This window comes from Schistocerca cancellata, chromosome 1 (assembly GCF_023864275.1).
Source record: "Schistocerca cancellata isolate TAMUIC-IGC-003103 chromosome 1, iqSchCanc2.1, whole genome shotgun sequence".
NCBI classification, from domain to species: Eukaryota; Metazoa; Arthropoda; class Insecta; order Orthoptera; family Acrididae; genus Schistocerca; species Schistocerca cancellata.
This window is the reverse complement of record NC_064626.1, coordinates 305333684-305355673: the sequence shown is the minus strand read 5'-3', so window position 1 is coordinate 305355673 and position 21990 is coordinate 305333684. Positions and strand designations below refer to the sequence as shown.

Sequence of the window (21990 nt, the reverse complement as noted above, 5' to 3'; positions counted from 1 at the left end):
TAGAGACGGAGCGCAAGCTCGGGTTAGGGAAGGAAATCGGCCGTGCCCTTTCAAAGGAACCATCCCGGCATTTGCCTGAAACGATTTAGGGAAATCACGGAAAACCTAAATCAGGATGGCCGGAGACGGGATTGAACCGAACATTATACCGCAATTCATCTCACGTTTCGTACAGGTAATAAAACTTTTCTACAAATTTATTTACAGAAAGTGAAGTCTAAATAACCGTAACATTTACTGACACATCAGCGTGTAGATTTCTGTCTTGTAAGTGGCAACTCAGTGTCTTGTTTTCACCCACAACAAAGTTCAGACTCTTCATATGATCACCAATGTTTATATACTTATTTGTTACATTAGTTTTCGATTGTTCAAAACATTGTGCAACTGTCTGATATCCGGCAGTTCTCCCGTGTTTTTATGGAACAATCAGTACGCCGGGAAAGCTTTAAACATCACATCAACCAACTCTACGTCTATATTGATGCAAAAAAAATTAATTTTCGTTTATAAAACAGATTCAACTTCCCACGAGTCCCACCTGTGAAAATTCTGTCCCCCATCCCTGAAGCCTTGAGATGTAATACCATAAGCTAATAAAACCGTAACATTTACTGACACATCAGCGTGTAGATTTCTGTCTTGTAAGTGGGAACTCAGTGTCTTGTTTTCACCCACAACAAAGTTCAGACTCTTCATATGATCACCAATGTTTATATACTTATTTGTTACATTAGTTTTCGATTGTTCAAAACACTGTGCAACTGTCCTAACCGTGACAATGGAATTCCCCAGCACGAATTAGACTACTGTCTATTGCGTGAATACACAATTTGCTCAGTCACATCCTTTCCCAAAATAGATATTTGAAAAAGAAAGTGGTCGGACTACGTTTACACGGGATAATATAAACAAAATAACTAAACGTAACTTACTAATAAGTGTTTCCATTTGCTGATTGCTTATCTGCGCGTCGCTGATAGTGTTCCTTACATGATTAATTATTTCACCAACAAGAAATCCTTCCTGCAGGAAGATATTTATAGAAATTTAATTATAAAATAACGCACTGAATGTCACAAATTAAGTTTCACAACACTACAACGTAACATGTCAAACGTCATGATTACTTTAAAGGGAAATTAGGGATACCTGGTCACATATGCTATTTGTATTCTCGTAAATTAAGAAGGACAGTGCAGGTCCACTGAACATCACACACACTTGTGCACTCATTGCACTTTTAACTTAAATACAGAAGTTTCCTTCTACTCAAACACACCAACTACTGTACTGTAAACATGCGCTATCGAAGTCGATACGCAATAATATCTTAGAATGATATCACAGATTGATGGCAGGTTTCCTGTAAAACTCAATTAAATATTGTTCGCATAAAATAATCAATACATGTGATGAAATATTTGCTCATTATACAATACTGAAATTTATTACAAAATAGGTGTCCTAATTACTGAACAGGACTTAAATAATTAATACTTGGTCATTATGAACTACTCTCTCACTTACATTTTGATAACAAATCGCTTCGTAATCTAAAAATAGTGACAATAAAGCAGTAACATTATCGCCAGCACAAATCTAGATAATAATTACAGGCTAGAAGAACGTGTCCTTTTTTTCTTTTCTTTTTTTTTTAAAGAGTTGACTATCGACTTTCTGGTCGAGCTATCGCAATTACACAGTTGAATGTATATCGCGAAGTGATTTTATCAGATCTGAGGACGGGGGAGAAGTAAAGAAAGCAAATGTAATTATAGACACATTAAAATTGTGTGTTTGTAACAAAGAGACTAGTATAGTTCACATTTGATGTTCTGGTTTAATTTAATTCATGCATTGTATTCAAGCTAATAATTTTGTGCTAGTTTGTATGAGAAAAACTACGTTTACCGTAGTTAAGAATAGACTTCTACGGAACAGTGAGAGCACGAAGAGTTAAAATCAGGAAATTTGGTCTGCTTTCTGTATTGCGACGTATTACAAATCTCTGGTTTCAGTAAGGTGTTCGATACAGACTGATTTTCGTACTGTGTATAAATACAAAATTATCATTAATATTTTTCGTGTCAGTACATGGTCATCAGTAAATTAGAACCTAATCGGTAATTATAATGCCGCTTGTAAAATTGCCGTGGAAAAGTAACACAGTAGTAAGACAGGAAAAATGGAACATTTCAGGTTCGGTAATGGTAACTCATAGAGTGTGCGACGAGTTGTTTTCATCTCCCCAGCAGAGTAGCGCTGAGGGTTGTAATGATACACAACTTCCATTAAAATGAACGTGAATTAATAGTAAGTGTCTTAGTAAAATTTCTCCTGGTCGATAATAAGTCACGTTTTTATGTTGGATAAGAAATTAAATGTCGTGTCAACGATACTTCTGAACATTATATGAAGTTTCAGTTGCCTTATTTCAGCTGCGTTGTAACCGACACAGTCATCATGCAGCTGTGGCAGTTGTGACATGTGTAGTTACGACAACTGAGTGTATATACTTTTTCGTTTGTAAAGTGTGACTACAGTATTATTTCCAATCTCCTGTAACTTTGCAGATATTTTCACCTGAGTCCAGGGTTGATTTCTTCGTTTGAGCTTACAGTACTCGGTAAGGGTCTCCAGCTTGTCCACTTTCTATTTCTCTTGCATCAAGCACATCCACCTTGTAAAACTTGTTGGGAAAGATAGGCTATCAAAGATTTAAAAAAGTGATAGGCTTGTAATATGATGGACAGCTTTAAAGGCCATATGCACTAATTGCATTCTTTTCAAAATGATCTAAAATAAATATTGTACTTATTATTTATGTTCCATTTGATGTTTATTTGACTTCATGCCGAGGACAGATGGTGTTCATTGATACTTTGTTTATTTTTGTAGATCAGAAATCAAACCCACATATACTTCAACACATTTACTTAGTTAGCTTGCAGTCGGAAGTAACAGCTCTAAAGAAAAAATGAAGAATAAACATCCAACTCTCAAAATCAGTTACTCTTCCTAGGAATAAACAATCCACTTCATGGGTTGTCTCTTGCTCCCACAGAGCTTCCCCCTTAAGGTGTGGAGCACGTGGGATGCAGGAGAACTTGAATTACACTTGTACACCTCTTGTATGTAGTTAATTACATATATGTGTGTGTTTGTATAATCAAGGCCGAAAGTATGAAATGTATGCGTGTAAAATTTATTTTTGAAATGTTATTCCCATATGTTAGAGTTATATTGCTATGTACTTAAAACCATACAACAGTTTTTCTGTTAAATTTTATCGCAAATTGTTTGACTTGTCCTGTATCATTATGTACCCCTGTACAGTGTATGATTCACAGGACCAATAAATATACTATACAATACTTGCACGGATTACAGGTTGTTGTCAGTACAAGCACAGGTATGGCTGTTTGTTCTGTAGTCCTCTGGCATCTTAGCATTGTCTCTTCAGTTCAACTGGGTGTAGGGTCGCCTGTCCCTCAGTCATCCTGAACTGGAGGAGTGCATTTGTGCATCGACAATGGTAAGATCCATGGTGGTTTCACTCCTTCAGTGGACACCCTGACTTTGCAAGATGTCTAGTTTGGGCATCACATCGCAGTGTGTGGCAGGTCCCAGTATAAGGAGCTAGTGTGGAATCCTTACACAACATGATGTGTGAGCAGTCTGCCAACATTTTGTGCTTAAAGACTGTGGATGTTCACCATGGCGGGATACTGATGACCCACTCATCCTAACCACATAGTCACGAATGCACTGTACCATGAGTGGTAGCTCCGTTTGTGTGGTAGTGGTGTCGTCGTGAGATAGTCTACCGGAATTCTTAACGGTTCTCTGTAAACCATCTCTACCATTAAAGGTGCCTATATCCACCTTATACACAGTCCCTTAAACATAGAAGTACTAGTGGTAACACCTCTGGCCAACTCATGGTGACATATGAGGGCCACCTTCAGTGTTCTATGCCACCATCCCATTGCTCGCCAGGTGATAACTGGTTGTGTGGTGATGCTGGATTCCACACAGTCTAGCCAGCTCAATGAATAGATTAGATTCAAATTGTTGACCCTCATCTGTCTTAATATGTAACGGCTTCCAAAGCAAGCTAACCAATATGCAACAAATGCCTTTGCTATTGTCTTGGCTGCTACATCTGTCCCTGGTATAACCTCTGCTCATTCTGTGGATCTATCCACTGCCATGAACATGTGTTTATAACCCTCAGAGGGTGGAAATGGACCCACGATGTCAAGGTCACCAGTTATGTAGGTCAGAAATCAAACCCGCATACACTTCAAGATGTGTATTTAGTTAGCTTGCAGTCAGAAGTAACAGCTCTAAACGAAAGTATACAATTTCTGCATTTTTCATTGCACCACAGCTCATTCTTCTGCCATTTAGGCCCTAAATTTCACCAGCTAACAGAAAATTGTGTTAATTAACTGGTGATTTGCGCTCCTCAGACATGATAGAACCACTGTGTGGCAGTTTCTTCAGTGTTGCATAAATATTCACCAGACTGCATTGCCGATTTTAAAATGTTGCCACATAGGTATTATCAGAAATAGAATATTTACACTAGTGTGGAACTTAATTGGGACAAGAAACTTAAACCATGCACATTTATTACTTTATCTATAATACAGCTAGTAGCTTACTAAATATTATTAACTAATGTGTCCTTTTACTTTAATGAGCTTCTCAGTATGTTGTGGCATAGATTTGACCAGGTTAGAGCAAATGTTTCATAGTTCTTTGTCTTGAAACCACATTTACTAACATGCATTATTTTGTTGAACAGTCCATTTCATCAAGGCAGTTTTTCACAATACTCCACTAATTCTCAGTATGATTTAAGTCTAGTGAATTACTAGATCACTGAAGCCCATTAATGTTGTTCTCTTCCGTGAACATCTTGACTACTATAGAAGTGTGCCACAAGTCAGATCATGTTGAAATGTCCCTCCACCTTAAAAGGTCTGTAGGAATGGCACAAACCTGCACATAAGGATTTATACACAATTGGTTGAATTCATCATGCCATCAATGGGAACTAGTGCCACTTGGCATGGAAAAACCCCAAAACATTTTTTTGGGAGGGTAATTTACGGTCTGTTCAAGGTGCTCAGCTCTCACTGCCTCTTAGGTGCTTTGCATGACAGTCTTTGCTATGTAACCTTGAGCAATAAAATGTGACTCCTCACGGAAAATTACATGTTTCCAATCATTGGAAGTCCAAGGTTTTTACATTTTGGCCCAATGCCATCTGTTTTCTGGGTCAATGTAAGCGTCCGATTCCACCCGTCTGCTTTGACCCATGACATAAGGGTGTAGTTGTGTGCTGTGTCATTACGGCGCAGAGTTTGAGTTGGTTGTGTTTGTAGATGTCGTCTTCTTGTGTTTGATTGCACCCTAAGTGTGTGTGTGTGTGTGTGTGTGTGTGTGTGTGTGTGTGTGTTATGAGTCGGAGCAGATGGGTGGAATCGGACACTTCTGTACTCCCTTTTTTCTTGATGGCAGGTGTTAACAACTGCTTCTCATGTCTTTGGTGCATTCCACTCACGATCAAGAAGCGTATACTGTACTGTTGAGTCAATTTCCATCCCAGTAGCCAATAAATCTCTCTGAATGTTCTTTCTAGTCTTGTTTGGATGAATGCTACTGTTTCCAAGTAGAATTTTGTCAGTTCTGAGAGTGCTGTTTTGTTTTTGTCCACATCTGCCTTTCTCTTTAGAGACAGTGAGGCAGTGTCACTATATGCCCTAATAAGTCCTGAAACACTTATTTTTCCACACCAACTACAGACGCAATGTGTCACATAATCATAGATGTGTGTTCATGAAGAGCAACTATTTTTGCCTGCTTGTTAGACGAATTGTCTATTTTAACACAAACACATAGTTCTCCTGTTGAGAAGGCGCAGATAACACATGCTGTTACAACTCAACTCAACGGGACCTACAGTTGTTGTTCGGGGTCAAGGCAACAATAGTCTGTCAAGAGTCAAGCGACTGCATGGATACAAATGGTCACAGCTAACCAGCTTTAATTCCTTATTAAAGATAAGTTGTCCCAATTAATTTGGATATTACTGTATATCAGTCGTAAGTCACGTTGTTTACGATTATAGGAAATTACAGTGGGATAGTGACCACCTCTGAAAGTTTGTTAGGCTGGAAGGTATTATTTGCTTGTGAGTTGCCATAGCCAATGAATGTCTACACAAAATAAATGTAGTGGTGATGCAGTGGTCTGTAGTGTAGCCTAAGCTTTGTGTCTTATTTAATGCATTTTGCATATCAATGTACTGATCATTATAGAATTTAGTATTGATTGTAAATTCAGAAAATCTACATTGAGTATCCACACATTATGTTGTTTTAGATTGCAGTCAACCAGATACAGTTCATAGCATATTTATTAATAGAGTTTTTCCTTGTTGATCTAAGGAATGAATTGTACTAGGCCCCAACAACTTTCCCCGGAGACTGGGTGTTTGTGTTGTCCTCATCATAACATCATCATCAGCAGCATAATTCGTTATAGTGGCTAGATTGGATTGTATAAAAACTGGACTGTGTGAAATTGGGACTTTGTATGCGTGCTGCAGACTGCGCAGTTGAGCGCCCCACAAACCAATCATCATCGTCATCCAACAACTTTTAGTCGTGGAAGGACATAGCTGTTGAACTATTCTACATATTTAAAAGAAGGAAATAATACAGAGGCTAATCACTATTCCCCTCATGTTTCTAATTTGTCCTTTCAGTGTCATAATAATAGTGTGTAATAAGAGAAATGAATTTAGCTTCATCATGCTCCACTGCAAAGCTCTTGAGTAACAGCTAGTCACAACTCTTATTTTTTATGATATTTGCAATTTCAGCACTCTGAACACACATTGGGATTTTCTCATTTGAGAACTTAGTATATGCACCCAGTTAGTTATGACAAACTGAGCGAGCTGGCACTGTGGTTAGCACACTGGAGGATTACCATTTAAACTCATGTCGGGCAATCCTGATTTAGGTTTTCCGTAATGTCCCAAAATTGCTTCAGGCATATGCTGGGATGGTTCCCTTGAAAAGACGTGGCCGATTTCCTTACCCATCCTTCACTAATCCAAGCTTGGGCCTTATCTTTAATGACCTCGTTGTTGATGGGGAATTAAGCGCTAATCCCTCCCAGTTGTGACAAACTTCCTGCTAATAAGCATTTGTCACAACATTAATCATAAATGGTATTTTGATGCAACAGCTACGAACACTATATTTGGCATATTGTTCCAAAAAAGAGTGAGGGTTGGAGATTCCTAAAAACGATCAACAAAGCCGCTGACTGCTTATTTTTTATCTTTCATGAACCTGTCATTAGGTATCCAATTCAACACTAGCAAGCTCTTTCACGTTGATGAGTCTTGTTTCTGTTTATAAGGTTATTATATATTTTGCACCAACAATAACGGGCATTCAATTGGAGTGACATACTAATGGCATATTACTATCAGTAGCAAGTACTCACGATTTTGTTTATACCAATGAAGAATTTGGTAAAAGTTATGTATTGGACCCGCCTTCCTTTTTTTTAGTATGGTGTGGACATAAACATTAGACTTTGCTGTTGATCAGTTTGTTACACAACCAGATTTTCTGCTTTCACATTTGTCAGTGTTGTCAACTCTCAACCAATTTGTTGGGATAACGGAAGAGTCCGATTCCGCCCCTCTGCTTTGACCAATGACGTCACCAATATGGCGGAAACGACCATTCACAACAATTCTCATACTGCTCCTATGATGCCATCACATAAACATGAAAACAAATCGAAAAACCACCAAACAGATATTCCTCCAAAAATATACTGAAACTAACGAGACAAGTGGGGGTTTTTGGGTGGGAACAAGCTTAATATAAACACAAGACACTACACTAAAATAACAAGACCCCACAAACTTCCCAAATTCCACTACACACAAAATCCGCTGGAATCGATCACTTCCCTTGACCTATATAGGTCAACAGCAACTACCAATACCAACACTATAAATCTCAAAACTTTCACCACCACCACCACACTTAATCCTACCAAAAAAAACCTAGAAAATCAAAGTTGGAATCGAACACTTCCCTTGACCTGTTAACCTTAAGACATCTCCACATATAGAGGTCCCTCGTCCGAGACACCGGAACTCTAGTGAGCCTCATTTTTTCGCGACACACTGAACACTTCACGACTTCAGCCAACAGGCCGAATAGCTGAAGAAATTTTATTAGAGACAACGCACTGTCCCCCCTCATCGCCGACAACTGCAAACTGTTGACCTTGTCAGTCATATCCATACCTACCCAAGACATAAAGCAATTTACCAAAATTCACATACAACGAACAGAAAAAAAACAACAACATCGACATAACAAAACCAAGATTGTTAACTCACTGAAAAATATTCCGCTGTAAGCACAGTCTCCACCGATACCACACACATGCAATGCTACCATGCACATGAACCCCATACGCCACATAAAATGCTACCCGTAAACAAGAACAGCAGAGACAACCACCGACCGCAACAATATGCCACCTATAAACATGCCACACATGCAGACTAAACCAAAAACATCACCTAACACACAAACACACCACCACAGAGCACCGCCGATCAAATCAAAATGACACCTACAAACATGCCACTCTCACAAACTAAACTCCACGCCATTGTGACATCGCACACCACAACAGCCTCACGTCACAGGTCAAAGCCAATGGGTGGAATCGGATGCTTCCATCTTAACCTAGATCTCGAGATGTGCTACAGATAAGTATTTCACTACAATCAACAGTTCACTGGGGTCCAGCACTTTAACTAAGAATTTCATGTAGTATTCCAAAGCAGAAATTCCCCATCTGTTTTCAAGCAGAGTGGTGAAATACATTGTTAATCGCGACATGCCATTGTGTTGAAAATCCAATCATTTGTTTTATCAAAAATTTGGTTGCCTAAATTACAACTCAAATGTTTTTGTTAAACCGTAAAAGTGATAATCTAATATTTTACAAGCTTACTGCTGTATGTGAGTATTGTAGCACAATGAAGTAAGCTCTTAAAATGTTAAGTAAATAAATGTCATGTTGCTCTGCCTGACACACACATTAAAGTAATGGCCTTTGCATGGATTTTAGTTTTATTACTGTTTGTTTGAGCAGCTTCTATTTACTCTCTTACACCAAGAAAATCTAACGATAACTTTTAGGAATCAAACATAGGATTTCCTTTTCAGTAGAACGCGTCATTAACCAGTTGACAGTGGAGATTATTAGGCAATTGAATAAGACTTTAAGGAAGTTATAAGCATGAAATACCTTGTGAAAGATGGAAATTGGAGGTTGGTTGATGTATGTGAGCTAAGAGAGATTTTTTTTTTTTTTTTTTTTTAATGGCTAACAGTAGGCGTACACATTGTACAACTATTCCAGGACTAAGAAACTAACAAGTTCAGAATAAAATACGTATACATTTTGGCTGTTTATTTATCCAAAATGAGATCTGTTTTATACAGTGTAGGTAACCATGCATATCCAAACTCTTTATAGCCATGGACGAAGCCAGTTCTAGAATTGTCTTAAGTTTCTCAGTCAGACTTTCTTCATTTTTCCAGTTGATTAAAATTTTGAACCCTTTTCTGTTTTTGAAAAGGGAAATAGCAACAGGTAACAAATCTTGTGTAAAATGGATGATGTGACATTGAGTCTTTAATTTCGGTAAGAAACTGAGAATTCATTTCTTGTCAATGAGCTGTAGCCTTTGTTCATGGAGGTCTGGAATTGTTGTTGTTGTGGTCTTCAGTCCAAAGACTGGTTTGACGCAGCTCTCCATGCCACTCTATCCTGTGCAAGCTTCTTCACCTCCAAGTAACTACTGCAACCTACATCCTTCTGAATGTGCTTTGTGTATTCATCTCTTGGTCTTCCTTTATGATTTTTACCCTCCACACTGCCCTCCAATACTAAATTAGTGATCTCCTGATGCCTCAGAACATGTCCTACATACCGATCCCTTCTTCTAGTCAAGTTGTTTCGCAAATTCCTCTTCTCCCCAATTCTATTCAGTACCTCCTCATTAGTTACTTGATCTGTCTCTGACAGAATAACAATGTCATGAGCAAACATCAAAGTTATTTCTTGTCCATGGATTTTAATTCCTACTCCAAAGTTTTCTTCTGCTTCCTTTACTGCTTGCTCAATATCCGGATTGAATAACATCGGGGATAGGCTACAACACTGTTTCACTCCCTTCCCAACAACTGCTTCCCTTTCATCGACTCTTATAACTGCCATCTGGTTCCTGTATAAATTGTAAATAGCCTTTTACTCCCTGTATTTTACCCCTGCCACCTTCAGAATTTGAAAGAGAGTATTCCAGTCAACATTGTCAAAAGCTTTCTCTAAGTCTACAAATGCTAGAAACGTAGGTTTCCTTTCCTCAGTCTATCTGCTAAAATAAGTCGTAGGGTCAGTGTTCCAAAACTGAACTTCCCTGAGGTTGGCTTCTACCAGTTTTTCCATTCGTCTGTAAAGAATTCATGTTAGTATTTTGCAGCCGTGACTTACTCTGATAGTTCGGTAATTTTCACACCTGTCAACACCTGCTTTCTGTGGGATTGGAATTATCATATTCTTCTTCAAGTCTGAGTGTAATTCGCTTGTCTCATACATCTTGCTCACCAGATGGTAGATTTTTGCAAGGGCTGGCTTTCCCAAGGCTATCAGTAGCTCTAATGGAATGTTGTGTACTCCTGGGGACTTGTTTCGACTTAGATCTTTCAGTGCTCTGTCAAATTCTTCACACAGTATCATATCTCCCATTTCATCTTCATCTACGTCCTCTTCAATTTCCATAATATTGCACTCAAGTAAATTGCCCGCGTATAGACCCTTTATATACTCCTTCCACCTTTCTGCTTTCCCTTCTTTGCGTAGAACTGGAATTCCGTGTGAGCTCTTGATATTCATACAAGCTGTTCTCTTTCCTCCAAAGGTCTCTTTAATTTTCCTGTAGGCAATATCTATCTTACCCCTAGTGATGTATGCCTCTACATCCTTACATTTGTCCTCTAGCCATCCTTGCTTAGCCATTTTTGCGCTTCCCGTCGATCTCATTTTTGAGACGTTTATATTCCTTTTCGCCTGCTTGTATCCCTTTTTGTCTGCTTCATTTTTATATTTTCTCCTTTCATCGATTAAATTCAATATCCCTTCTGTTACCCAAGGATTTCTACTAACCCTTGTCTTTTTACCTACTTGATCCTCTGCTGCCTTCAGTATTTCATCTCTCAAAGCTACCCATTTTTCTTCTACTATATTGCTTTCCCCCATTCTTGTCAATTGTTCCCTAATGCTTTCTCTGAAACACTCTACAGCCTATGGTTCTTCTGTTTTGTCCATGTCCCATCTCTTTAAATTGCCACCTTTTTGCAGTTTTTTCCAGTTTTAATCTGCAGTTCATAACCAATAAGTTGTGGTCAGAGTCCACATACATCTGACCCCCTGGAAATGTCTTACAATTTAAAACCTGATTCCTAAATCTTTGTCTTACCATTATATACCCCCCATGAACCATGGACCTTGCCGTTGGTGGGGAGGCTTGCGTGCCTCAGCGATACAGATGGCCGTACCGTAGGTGCAACCACAACGGAGGGGTATCTGTTGAGAGGCCAGACAAACATGTGGTTCCTGAAGAGGGGCAGCAGCCTTCTCAGTAGTTGCAGGGGCAACAGTCTGGATGATTGACTGATCTGGCCTTGTAACATTAACCAAAACGGCCTTGCTGTGCTGTTACTGCGAACGGCTGAAAGCAAGGGGAAACTACAGCCGTAATTTTTCCCGAGGACATGCAGCTCTACTGTATGATTAAATGATGATGGCGTCCTCTTGGGTAAAATATTCCGGAGGTAAAATAGTCCCCCATTCGGATCTCCGGGCGGGGACTACTCAAGAGGACGTCGTTATCAGGAGAAAGAAAACTGGCGTTCTACGGATCGGAGCGTGGAATGTCAGATCCCTTAATCGGGCAGGTAGGTTAGAAAATTTAAAAAGGGAGATGGATAGGTTAAAGTTAGATATAGTGGGAATTAGTGAAGTTCGGTGGCAGGAGGAACAAGACTTTTGGTCAGGTGATTACAGGGTTATAAACACAAAATCAAATAGGGGTAATGCAGGAGTAGGTTTAATAATGAATAAAAAAATAGGAGTGCGGGTAAGCTACTACAAACAGCTTAGTGAACGCATTATTGTGGCCAAGATAGACACAAAGCCCATGCCTACTACAGTAATACAAGTTTATATGCCAACTAGCTCTGCAGATGATGAAGAAATAGATGAAATGTATGACGAGATAAAAGAAATTATTCAGGTAGTGAAGGGAGACGAAAATTTAATAGTCATGGGTGACTGGAATTCGTCAGTAGGAAAAGGGAGAGAAGGAAACATAGTAGGTGAATATGGATTGGGGGGAAGGAATGAAAGAGGAAGCTGCCTTGTAGAATTTTGCACAGAGCACAACTTAATCATAGCTAACACTTGGTTCAAGAATCATGAAAGGAGGCTGTATACATGGAAGAAGCCTGGAGATACTGACAGGTTTCAGATAGATTATATAATGGTAAGACAGAGATTTAGGAACCAGGTTTTAAATTGTAAGACATTTCCTGGGGCAGATGTAGATTCTGACCACAATTTATTGGTTATGAACTGCAGATTGAAACTGAAGAAACTGCAAAAAGGTGGGAATTTAAGGAGATGGGACCTGGATAAACTGAAAGAACCAGAGGTTGTAGAGAGTTTCAGGGAGAGCATTAGGGAACAATTGACAGGAATGGGGGAAAGAAATACAGTAGAAGAAGAATGGGTAGCTCTGAGGGATGAAGTGGTGAAGGCAGCAGACGATCAAGTAGGTAAAAAGACGTGGGCTCATAGAAATCCTTGGGTAACAGAAGATATATTGAATATAATTGATGAAAGGAGAAAATATAAAAATGCAGTAAATGAAGCAGGCGAAAAGGAATACAAACGTCTCAAAAATGAAATCGACAGGAAGTGCAAAATGGCTAAGCAGGGATGGCTAGAGGACAAATGTAAGGATGTAGAGGCTTGTTCACTAGGGGTAAGATAGATACTGCCTACAGGAAAATTAAAGAGACCTTTGGAGAGAAGAGAACCACTTGTATGAATATCAAGAGCTCAGATGGCAACCCAGTTCTAAGCAAAGAAGGGAAAGCAGAAAGGTGGAAGGAGTATATAGAGGGTTTATACAAGGGCGATGTACTTGAGGACAATATTATGGAAATGGAAGAGGATGTAGATGAAGATGAAATGGGAGATAAGATACTGCGTGAAGAGTTTGATAGAGCACTGAAAGACCTGAGTCAAAACAAGGCCCCGGGAGTAGACAACATTCCATTAGAACTACTGATGGCCTCGGGAGAGCCAGTCATGACAAAACTCTACCATCTGGTGAGCACGATGTATGAGACAGGCGAAATACCCTCATACTTCAAGAAGAATATAATAATTCCAATCCCAAAGAAAGCAGGTGTTGACAGATGTGAAAATTACCGAACAATCAGTTTAATAAGTCACAGCTGCAAAATACTAACGCGAATTCTTTACAGACGAATGGAAAAACTGGTAGAAGCCGACCTCGGGGAAGATCAGTTTGGATTCCGTAGAAATGTTGGAACACGTGAGGCAATACTGACCTTACGACTTATCTTGGAAGAAAGATTAAGAAAAGGCAAACCTACGTTTCTAGCATTTGTAGACTTAGAGAAAGCTTTTGACAATGTTGACTGGAATACTCTCTTTCAAATTCTGAAGGTGGCAGGGGTAAAATACAGGGAGCGAAAGGCTATTTACAACTTGTACAGAAACCAGATGGCAGTTACAAGAGTCGAGGGGCATGAAAGGGAAGCAGTGGTTGGGAAAGGAGTGAGACAGGGTTGTAGCCTCTCCCCGATGTTATTCAATCTGTATATTGAGCAAGCAGTAAAGGAAACAAAAGAAAAATTCGGAGTAGGTATTAAAATTCATGGAGAAGAAGTAAAAACTTTGAGGTTCGCCGATGACATTGTAATTCTGTCAGAGACAGCAAAGGACTTGGAAGAGCAGTTGAACGGAATGGACAGTGTCTTGAAAGGAGGATATAAGATGAACATCAACAAAAGCAAAACGAGGATAATGGAATGTAGTCAAATTAAGTCGGGTGATGCTGAGGGAATTAGATTAGGAAATGAGACACTTAAAGTAGTAAAGGAGTTTTGCTATTTAGGGAGTAAAATAACCGATGATGGTCGAAGTAGAGAGGATATAAAATGTAGACTGGCAATGGCAAGGAAAGCGTTTCTCAAGAAGAGAAATTTGTTAACATCGAATATAGATTTAGGTGTCAGGAAGTCGTTTCTGAAAGTATTTGTATGGAGTGTAGCCATGTATGGAAGTGAGACATGGACGATAACTAGTTTGGACAAGAAGAGAATAGAAGCTTTCGAAATGTGGTGCTACAGAAGAATGCTGAAGATAAGGTGGGTAGATCACGTAACTAATGAGGAGGTATTGAATAGGATTGGGGAGAAGAGAAGTTTGTGGCACAACTTGACTAGAAGAAGGGATAGGTTGGTAGGACATGTTCTGAGGCATCGAGGGATCACAAATTTAGCATTGGAGGGCAGCGTGGAGGGTAAAAATCGTAGAGGGAGACCAAGAGATCAATACACTAAGCAGATTCAGAAGGATGTAGGTTGCAGTAGGTACTGGGAGATAAAGAAGCTTGCACAGGATAGAGTAGCATGGAGAGCTGCATCAAACCAGTCTCAGGACTGAAGACCGCAACAACAACAACCATTATATAATGTATCTGAAACCTTCCAGTGTCTCCAGGCCTCTTCCATGTATACAACTTTCTTTTATGATTCTTAAACCAAGCGTTAGCTATGATTAAGTTATGCTCTGTGCAAAATTCTACCAGGTGGCTTCCTCTTTCATTTCTTACCCCCATTCCATATTCACCTACCATATTTCCTAATCTTCCTTTTCCTACTATCGAATTCCAGTCTCCCACAATTATTAAATGCCCCCCCCCCCCCCACACACTATCTGAATGATTTCTTTTATCTCGTCATACAGTTCTTCAATCTCTTCGCCATCTGCAGAGCTAGGTGGCATATAAACTTGTACTACTGTGGGATTTGTGTCTATCTTGGCTACAATAATGCATTCACTATGCTGTTTGTACTAGCTTACCTGTGCTCCTATTTTTTTTTTTATTCATTATTAAACCTACTCCTGCATTACCCATATTTGATTTTGTATTTATAACCCTGTATTCAACTGACCAAAAGTCTTGTCCCTCCTGCCACAAAATTTCACTAATTCCCACTATATCTAACTTTAACCTATCCATTTCCCTTTTTAAATTTTCTAACCTACCTGTCCAATTAAGGGATCTGCCATTCCACATTCTGATCGTAGAATGCCAGTTTTGTTTCTCCTGATAACGACGTCCTTCTGAGTAGTCCCTGGGGAGACTATTTAACCTCCGGAATATTTTACCCAAGAGGACACTATCATCATTTAACTATACAGTAAAGCTGCATGCCCTCTAGAAAAATTGTTTATGTATATTTCCAAATTTTTTTCCCAGTACTTTTATGGCTTCATTGGACCTCTTTAGTCAATCATTTCCTGGCCCTCTTCTTCAGTAAGCTTATGTTTCATTCTTTCTTAACTGCCTAGTATCTTTTCATCCATTCTGATCTTTCCTGTCTTTCCCCATCTGTAAATACCCTTTTCATTGTGTGTCATTCGTCCAATTATTTATGTATATTGTCAATGCTGTCAAACATCTAGCATTGTTTTGGCCTTTATTTTCAAGTCACTGTTTTTTGCTCACATAGTCATTTGTAACTGATGCTTTGTTTCAGAACTGAAGCAAAGTACCATATAGTGCAGTCATAATATAACTGAGTAGATAAAAAATGTACTCACCAAGCAGCACCAGGAGAAAACACACAAAAAAGTTAAGGAGGCCAGTGGTTTCTTCTGCTACAAAAGCTTGCACATTTCCTTAACTTTTATGTGTGTTTCTTCCAACACTTCTCGTTGAGTAGATTTTTTTCATCCATCCAATTAAACCCTTCTGCCAGAAGGAGGAGCCTCAGACTCCAAAAGTTTGCACATAGCCTTAAATTCTGTGTGTGTTTTCTCCTGCCACTGCTTGCCGAGTAAGAGGTTTTATTTACCTAGTTATAATATAATTTTAAAAATTCCTTGTTTTTATTGCTGTGTTAGCTTAGGTAGTGTAATCATTAATAATCTGGTCTAAAATGTTATCATGGTCACTTAAGTAAAACAAGGCATGATAAAACAAACATAACTTTTGTCATGCATTTGTTTCTGTTGTGGAGCAAATATTGCTCACACCGTCTGTTTGTTCAAATCTTCTTGCAGAAACAACTGTTTTCGGGATATTTAGAATTCATTTTGTCACCTAAGACATCATTTTCAGAGCCTCTTTAGTCCTTATAATTAGAGCTGCAGTGTTCTTAATGGTTTGACTCTCTCTCTCTCTCTCTCTCTCTCTCTCTCTCTCTCTCTCTCTCTCACACACACACACACACACACACACACACACACACGAGGAACAGGGAATTAAAGATAAAAGTAAAGTGCCGTCATTGCCCTTTTTTGTGTGCAGTTTGGCTGACTTTTAAACAAAATACTCTTTATCTTTTCTGTTAACTAATGTTTGATACATCCTTGCATTTTACTTCATCAGCTGAAAGGTGCATAGAATAAACATTCTGTAAAAGTTAACATTCATAAGAAACTCTAAAAACTTTGTTCTTCTCATCCAAGAAGGTAATTAATTTGCACTACATTACACTAAATTTGTTGTTGATTATTTCCTATCTCCAATCAATAAATTGCAGAAGACAATGAGAGAACAGGAACAAAATTTTGATAGAAGACATTGTTGCTGGGTCCTCAAATATTTCGAAATGTATAGTTTTATATGAGTAGGTAACATTGTTGTAAAGCACTGTTGATTGAAAGGGACAGACAGCTGTTCTCATTAAACTCGCTGTATTTCTTTATGGCTGTTAATTGGAATGATATGATATATTGTGAAATCTGGGATTAGACTCACATTCTGGAGGGTCGCAGTTCAAAACCTAAGTCAGATTAAGGTTTTCTGTTGTTTCTGTAAATTGCTTAAAGTATTTGCCAGGGTGATTTCTTCTCCAACCTGTTCTTGTGATCTTTATCTTATGGTTTCAGTGTCAACTGGATGTAAAACCATAATGCTCATTTCTTCTTCAAACCAAGTATGTCGTCATTAGTCAAAAAATTAGTAATGGATACCCATATTCAGAAAATAATTTTTTAAAATTCTCTGGTTGCCCTTGTGTGCTAAAGCCTGAACAGAGCTTATAACCGTGATCTATATCAGTATGTTCTTATGTACTCAGATAGCATCTATTTGGTGTATAGTAGAGGACACCTTACTACCACTACTGGTCATATCGTTCCCTGTACCACTCAAAAATACAGTGATGGAAAAATGAATTCCTATATCCCTCTGTATGAGCCCTAATTTCTCGCATTTTATCTTCATGGTACTTACGCAAAATGTATGTTGGCGGTTGTAGAATCATTCTGCAGTCAGCTTCAGATGCTAGTTCTCTAAATTTTCTCAATAGTGTTCCATGAAAAGCTCATTGTCTTCCCTCCAGTGATTCCCACTTGACTTCATGAAGCATCTCTGTAATACTCATATGTTGATTGAACCTACCAGTAACAAAAACTAGCAGTCTGCCTCTGAATTGCTTCAGTGTCTTCTTTTAATCTGAAATGGTGGGGATTCCGGATCATCGAGAAGTAGTGAAGAACAGATAACTCTAGTGTTCTATATATTGTCTCCTTTAGTGATGAACCACACTTTCCTAAACTTCTCCCATTAACCAAAGTTGACTATTTGCCTTCCCTGTTACCATTGTTACAGCTCCTTCCATTTCATATTGCTTTGCAATGTTATGCATGGGTTTTTAGTCAAATGACTGTGTCAAGTAGTACACCACTAATGCTGTATTCAAATATTAAGGGATTGTTTTGCCTAGTCATCTGCATTAACTTATATTTTTCTACAATTGTAGCAAGCTGCCAATTATCATCCAAATTAGATATTTTGTCTGTGTCATCTTGTATCCTCCTACAGTCAGTCAATGGTCACACATTGGTGTACACCACAATATCATCAGCAAACACCTGCTGATTGCTACTCACCCTGTCCACCAGATAATTTATGTATATAAAGAATAAGAGCAATCCTATCATCACACTTCTGTGCAGTACTCCTGACAATACCCTTGTCTCTGACGAACATCTGCCATCAAGGACAGTGTACTGGGCTCTATTATTTAAGAAATCTTTGAACTGTTCACATATCTGGGAACCTATTTCATATGCTTGTACCTTCATTAACAATCCTCAATGGGCCACAATAATAGTCTTATCTTACTCTGACTGAGCAGAGCAAATTTATAATCAAAATGGATCAAGTTTTTGTTTGTAACATAACACACAAAGATTTCAGTGGGTGAGACCATCACCTAGAGACCTAAAGCAATGCGAAGAACTCCAGTCAAGCATTAATTAAGAAGAGTTATTAAAGCTTGTGTATATGATTTCTGATGAAGGAAAAGAAAGCCGTAAAAAAAACACACACACACACACACACACACCAAACACTTTTACAAGACTCTTCACATCAGCTGCAGGCTGCTGATAGGTGCATTAACTTTTGATGTTAGTTCTTTGACCTAGACCACTTCCACTTTAAACTGGTGCTTATAATGAATTAAGTGCATTACTGTCACCTACATTTGTGCCATCTTATTTGTGAAAATTGAGGAAAAATGAAATGTTTGAGAGAAGGTGAAACCCTACCTACCCCAAAACACTGCATTTTCTTACAGCAATCACGTCTATGACAGATGTATTATGAAGACTTGTAATTGAAAATAGCTTCTGCATTTTGATGGAATATGAAGTGCTTAGCTGTTCATATCGTGTATCTAAAATTATGAGTAGAGTGAAGCCTTTTGTGTTTATGTTTTCAATTATCGGACAAAATCAGCGTGGAAAAGTAACTAAATATAGGTAGGAAAAGATTCAGCTTCCCAAAGTACAGTGGAGGGAGGCACAACTATAAAAAAATGTGTAAATTGCAGCTTTCAGGAGGAGCTTCTGTGTCTTGGTCAAAGAGAGGTACAGTTTCGAAAAAACCAGCTTTCCTTAAAGAAAAGCCACTGTGGTCACAAACTGGGAATAGTTCTGGATGAGATAAAAACTGACAGTGAAATTCTGGCAACGGTCAGTTTAAAAACGATGTAGCTGAGTAGGCAGTGAGTAAGTGAGGAAATTGAGAGAAAAGAAGGCCAAAGTTGAATAGCGGCTGAAAGATGTTTTAACTGCACATATCAGGGTAGCTATTTGTAAACATGTGAAAAATACCACTTTACACCATGGTTTGGATGTACAGTGAAGCAAAGTCCTCCTTCATAACTAATTGGGTAATTGAATCAGAGGCTGGAGCTAGGCAAGGGCGTACCACCTTCAGTAGAAGTATACTAAAATCAGTCATGTAGTATGCAAAGTGAGTATTTGGGTCAAAAACTTTTTCTTAAGTTAATGTGGTTTGCAAATCAATATGTAACTTATTGAAAAGTTTCAGAAATAAAAATTATGTTGATGGCTTCATTGTAATAAATGAGTAAATATTCAGTAAGCTTCCAATTGTCTCATTCTATTAAATGTTACCACATATATCAGTATGCTCATAATGATGGTAAAAGACAACACTTTGACCAAAAGAGTATTGTGATTACTGGAATATTACAATTTGCATAACTGCTCGCACAAAACAAACAAATGTATTGGATGGTGACACATGTCATCTTTAATAAAACATCCTCTGCAATGTAAAACAGATATCTTGGGTTCTCTCTGTAGATGTATCCATTTAGATGACACTCTACAAAATAATTTGAAACAAGAATTCCGGTTCAATAATTCTGGGCTGTCAAAATTTCTTGAGTCTGAACATAGGTTTGTAACGCCCAGCTCTTAATGCTTTGCCTTGTTTAATACTTCCTGCATTCTTTCAGTGAACATGTGTTTTGGATGTAGTCTGACCACATCATCATAACCCTGTTGGCACCTTATCAGTTCTCTGCCCCATAGTGCATGAAGTTTTATCATGAGAGCTTCATGTGGCTGTACACTTCAGCAACATTTAACACTCAGAATAATACAAAAAAAAAAAAAAAAAAAAAAAAAAAAAGAGAGAGAGAGAGAGAGAGAGAGAGAGAGAGAGAGAGAGAGAGAGAGAGAGAGATTAGATGATCACATTGTTGCAGTTGATACATGCTTGTCTGGAAAAATTATGCAACATTGGTGTATATCCTTCTTACTATTTTGCTTGTTGCTGTTGTTTTCACAGAAGAAAATTATTTCTGAAATCTTAAGGAATTATTCAATTTGTGTAAGTGAAGACAAGGTACACCATTTTGTCATGTATTGTTACTTCGTCACCTTTAATTTTTAGAAAGATTTGAATAAGGGTTATAGTTTCTGTCGCAATCTTCTGAAAATCTGTGGATGCTGCAAGTATTTTTGTATGGATGAACGTACCTCTCTCTCGTGCGCGCGCGCACGTGCGTGTGTGTGTGTGTGTGTGTGTGTGTGTGTGTGTGTGTGTGTTAAAAATAAATAACCGTTTGATAGCTGAGTTGAGGAATTTTTGTCATTTTCAGAGTGGGCATGGGTTCTGATCAACAGTTCTGTCTGCGATGGCACAATTACCAGAGTAACCTTCTTGCAACATTACCGCAGTTCTTGGACAGTGACAATCTGACTGATGTCACATTATCAGCTGGTGGACGAAGTATTCGAGCACACAAGGTTGTCTTGTCTGCTTGTAGTCAGTATTTTAACGAGCTTTTCAAGGTAGTTATCAGTTATTAAGATATTAGTGCTGAGATTTGGTTACCTGGATTAATTTTTTATGCTAACAGCATCTTTCATAGTTGGCCACCTAATAAGTTTTGCATTATGAAATAAAATCATCGTATTATCGTTTTACCAAGTGTGCTGGAGGCGTGTGTTACTAATGACAAAAAATTGCATTTTTAACTCTTAAGATTAATAATTTTCCGAAACTAATCAACTTAAGTTCCAATCGTGTGAACCTGTGACAAGGAAATCTTTTCTTTGTGATGCATGGATAACTTAAGAAAAGTAACTCTAGTAACTTTGTAGCATAAATTAACACAGCTGTTCTTACTGCAACAGTAAATTTTGTTATATTCTTAAAATCATCGTGTATGCTGTGAGTGCTATCAGTGCCATGTTTCCGGTAGCTGTGTGGAAAAGATTCATCAGTAATATCTGCTGCTTTATGTTTCTTGCTGGAATCATTAGAAATACTTCTGGACCACCTTCATGGTCTGTGATAACTTTTGCTAAAGTATTTGCTCTCTTTGAGAGTGGGACAATTAAAATTCTAATTATCACTTAGCAATCAAAATTTGATAACAATCTATGAATGATATCTTATAAAATACTGCATGGATCTTTGGAGAATTAAGCTATATTGCTGGACTTTCATACAGATATGAAATATTATCTTGAAGCAGTGTGGAAATCAGATATGCAGTGGTTTCATGAATCTTGTAAATTGTTACACTGAAGTATCCCAAACTAGAGCATTGTATAATCAAAGTAGACATCCGAGTGATGCATTCTGTGTAGAGAGTGACAAGAAATTCATTATGATATTGGCAATTTGCTCTTTGTCCCCTCTTGCTTCCTTAAAGTATTCTTCATATGAGTTATCTACTCATATCTGACAATAACAGGAAT

General features: G+C 38.3%; 2 protein-coding genes across 3 annotated transcripts in view; one reads left to right on the top strand and one right to left on the bottom strand.

The window, feature by feature from the left end:
* LOC126172609 (BRISC complex subunit FAM175B-like) overlaps positions 1-1312 on the bottom strand; it is a 139606-nt gene extending 138294 nt beyond the window's left edge. The window contains exons 1-2 of the mRNA XM_049920896.1: positions 1153-1312; positions 936-1026 (exon numbers count right to left, since the gene is read on the bottom strand). Of these exons, the coding sequence (XP_049776853.1) occupies positions 936-1026; positions 1153-1236 (175 nt within the window). The 5' untranslated portion in view covers positions 1237-1312. The remainder of the gene's footprint in view (positions 1-935; positions 1027-1152) is intronic.
* A 277-nt stretch (positions 1313-1589) lies between these two features.
* The window catches only part of LOC126172583 (protein abrupt), a 133753-nt gene continuing 113352 nt past the window's right edge, over positions 1590-21990 (top strand). The window contains exons 1-2 of one of the 2 annotated variants that reach the window (XM_049920894.1): positions 1590-1771; positions 20883-21075. In XM_049920894.1, coding sequence (XP_049776851.1) covers positions 20890-21075 — 186 coding nt within the window. In that variant the 5' untranslated portion in view covers positions 1590-1771; positions 20883-20889. Of the gene's footprint in view, positions 2317-20882; positions 21076-21990 lie in introns of both variants that reach the window. The other variant, XM_049920895.1, reaches the window with a different exon arrangement.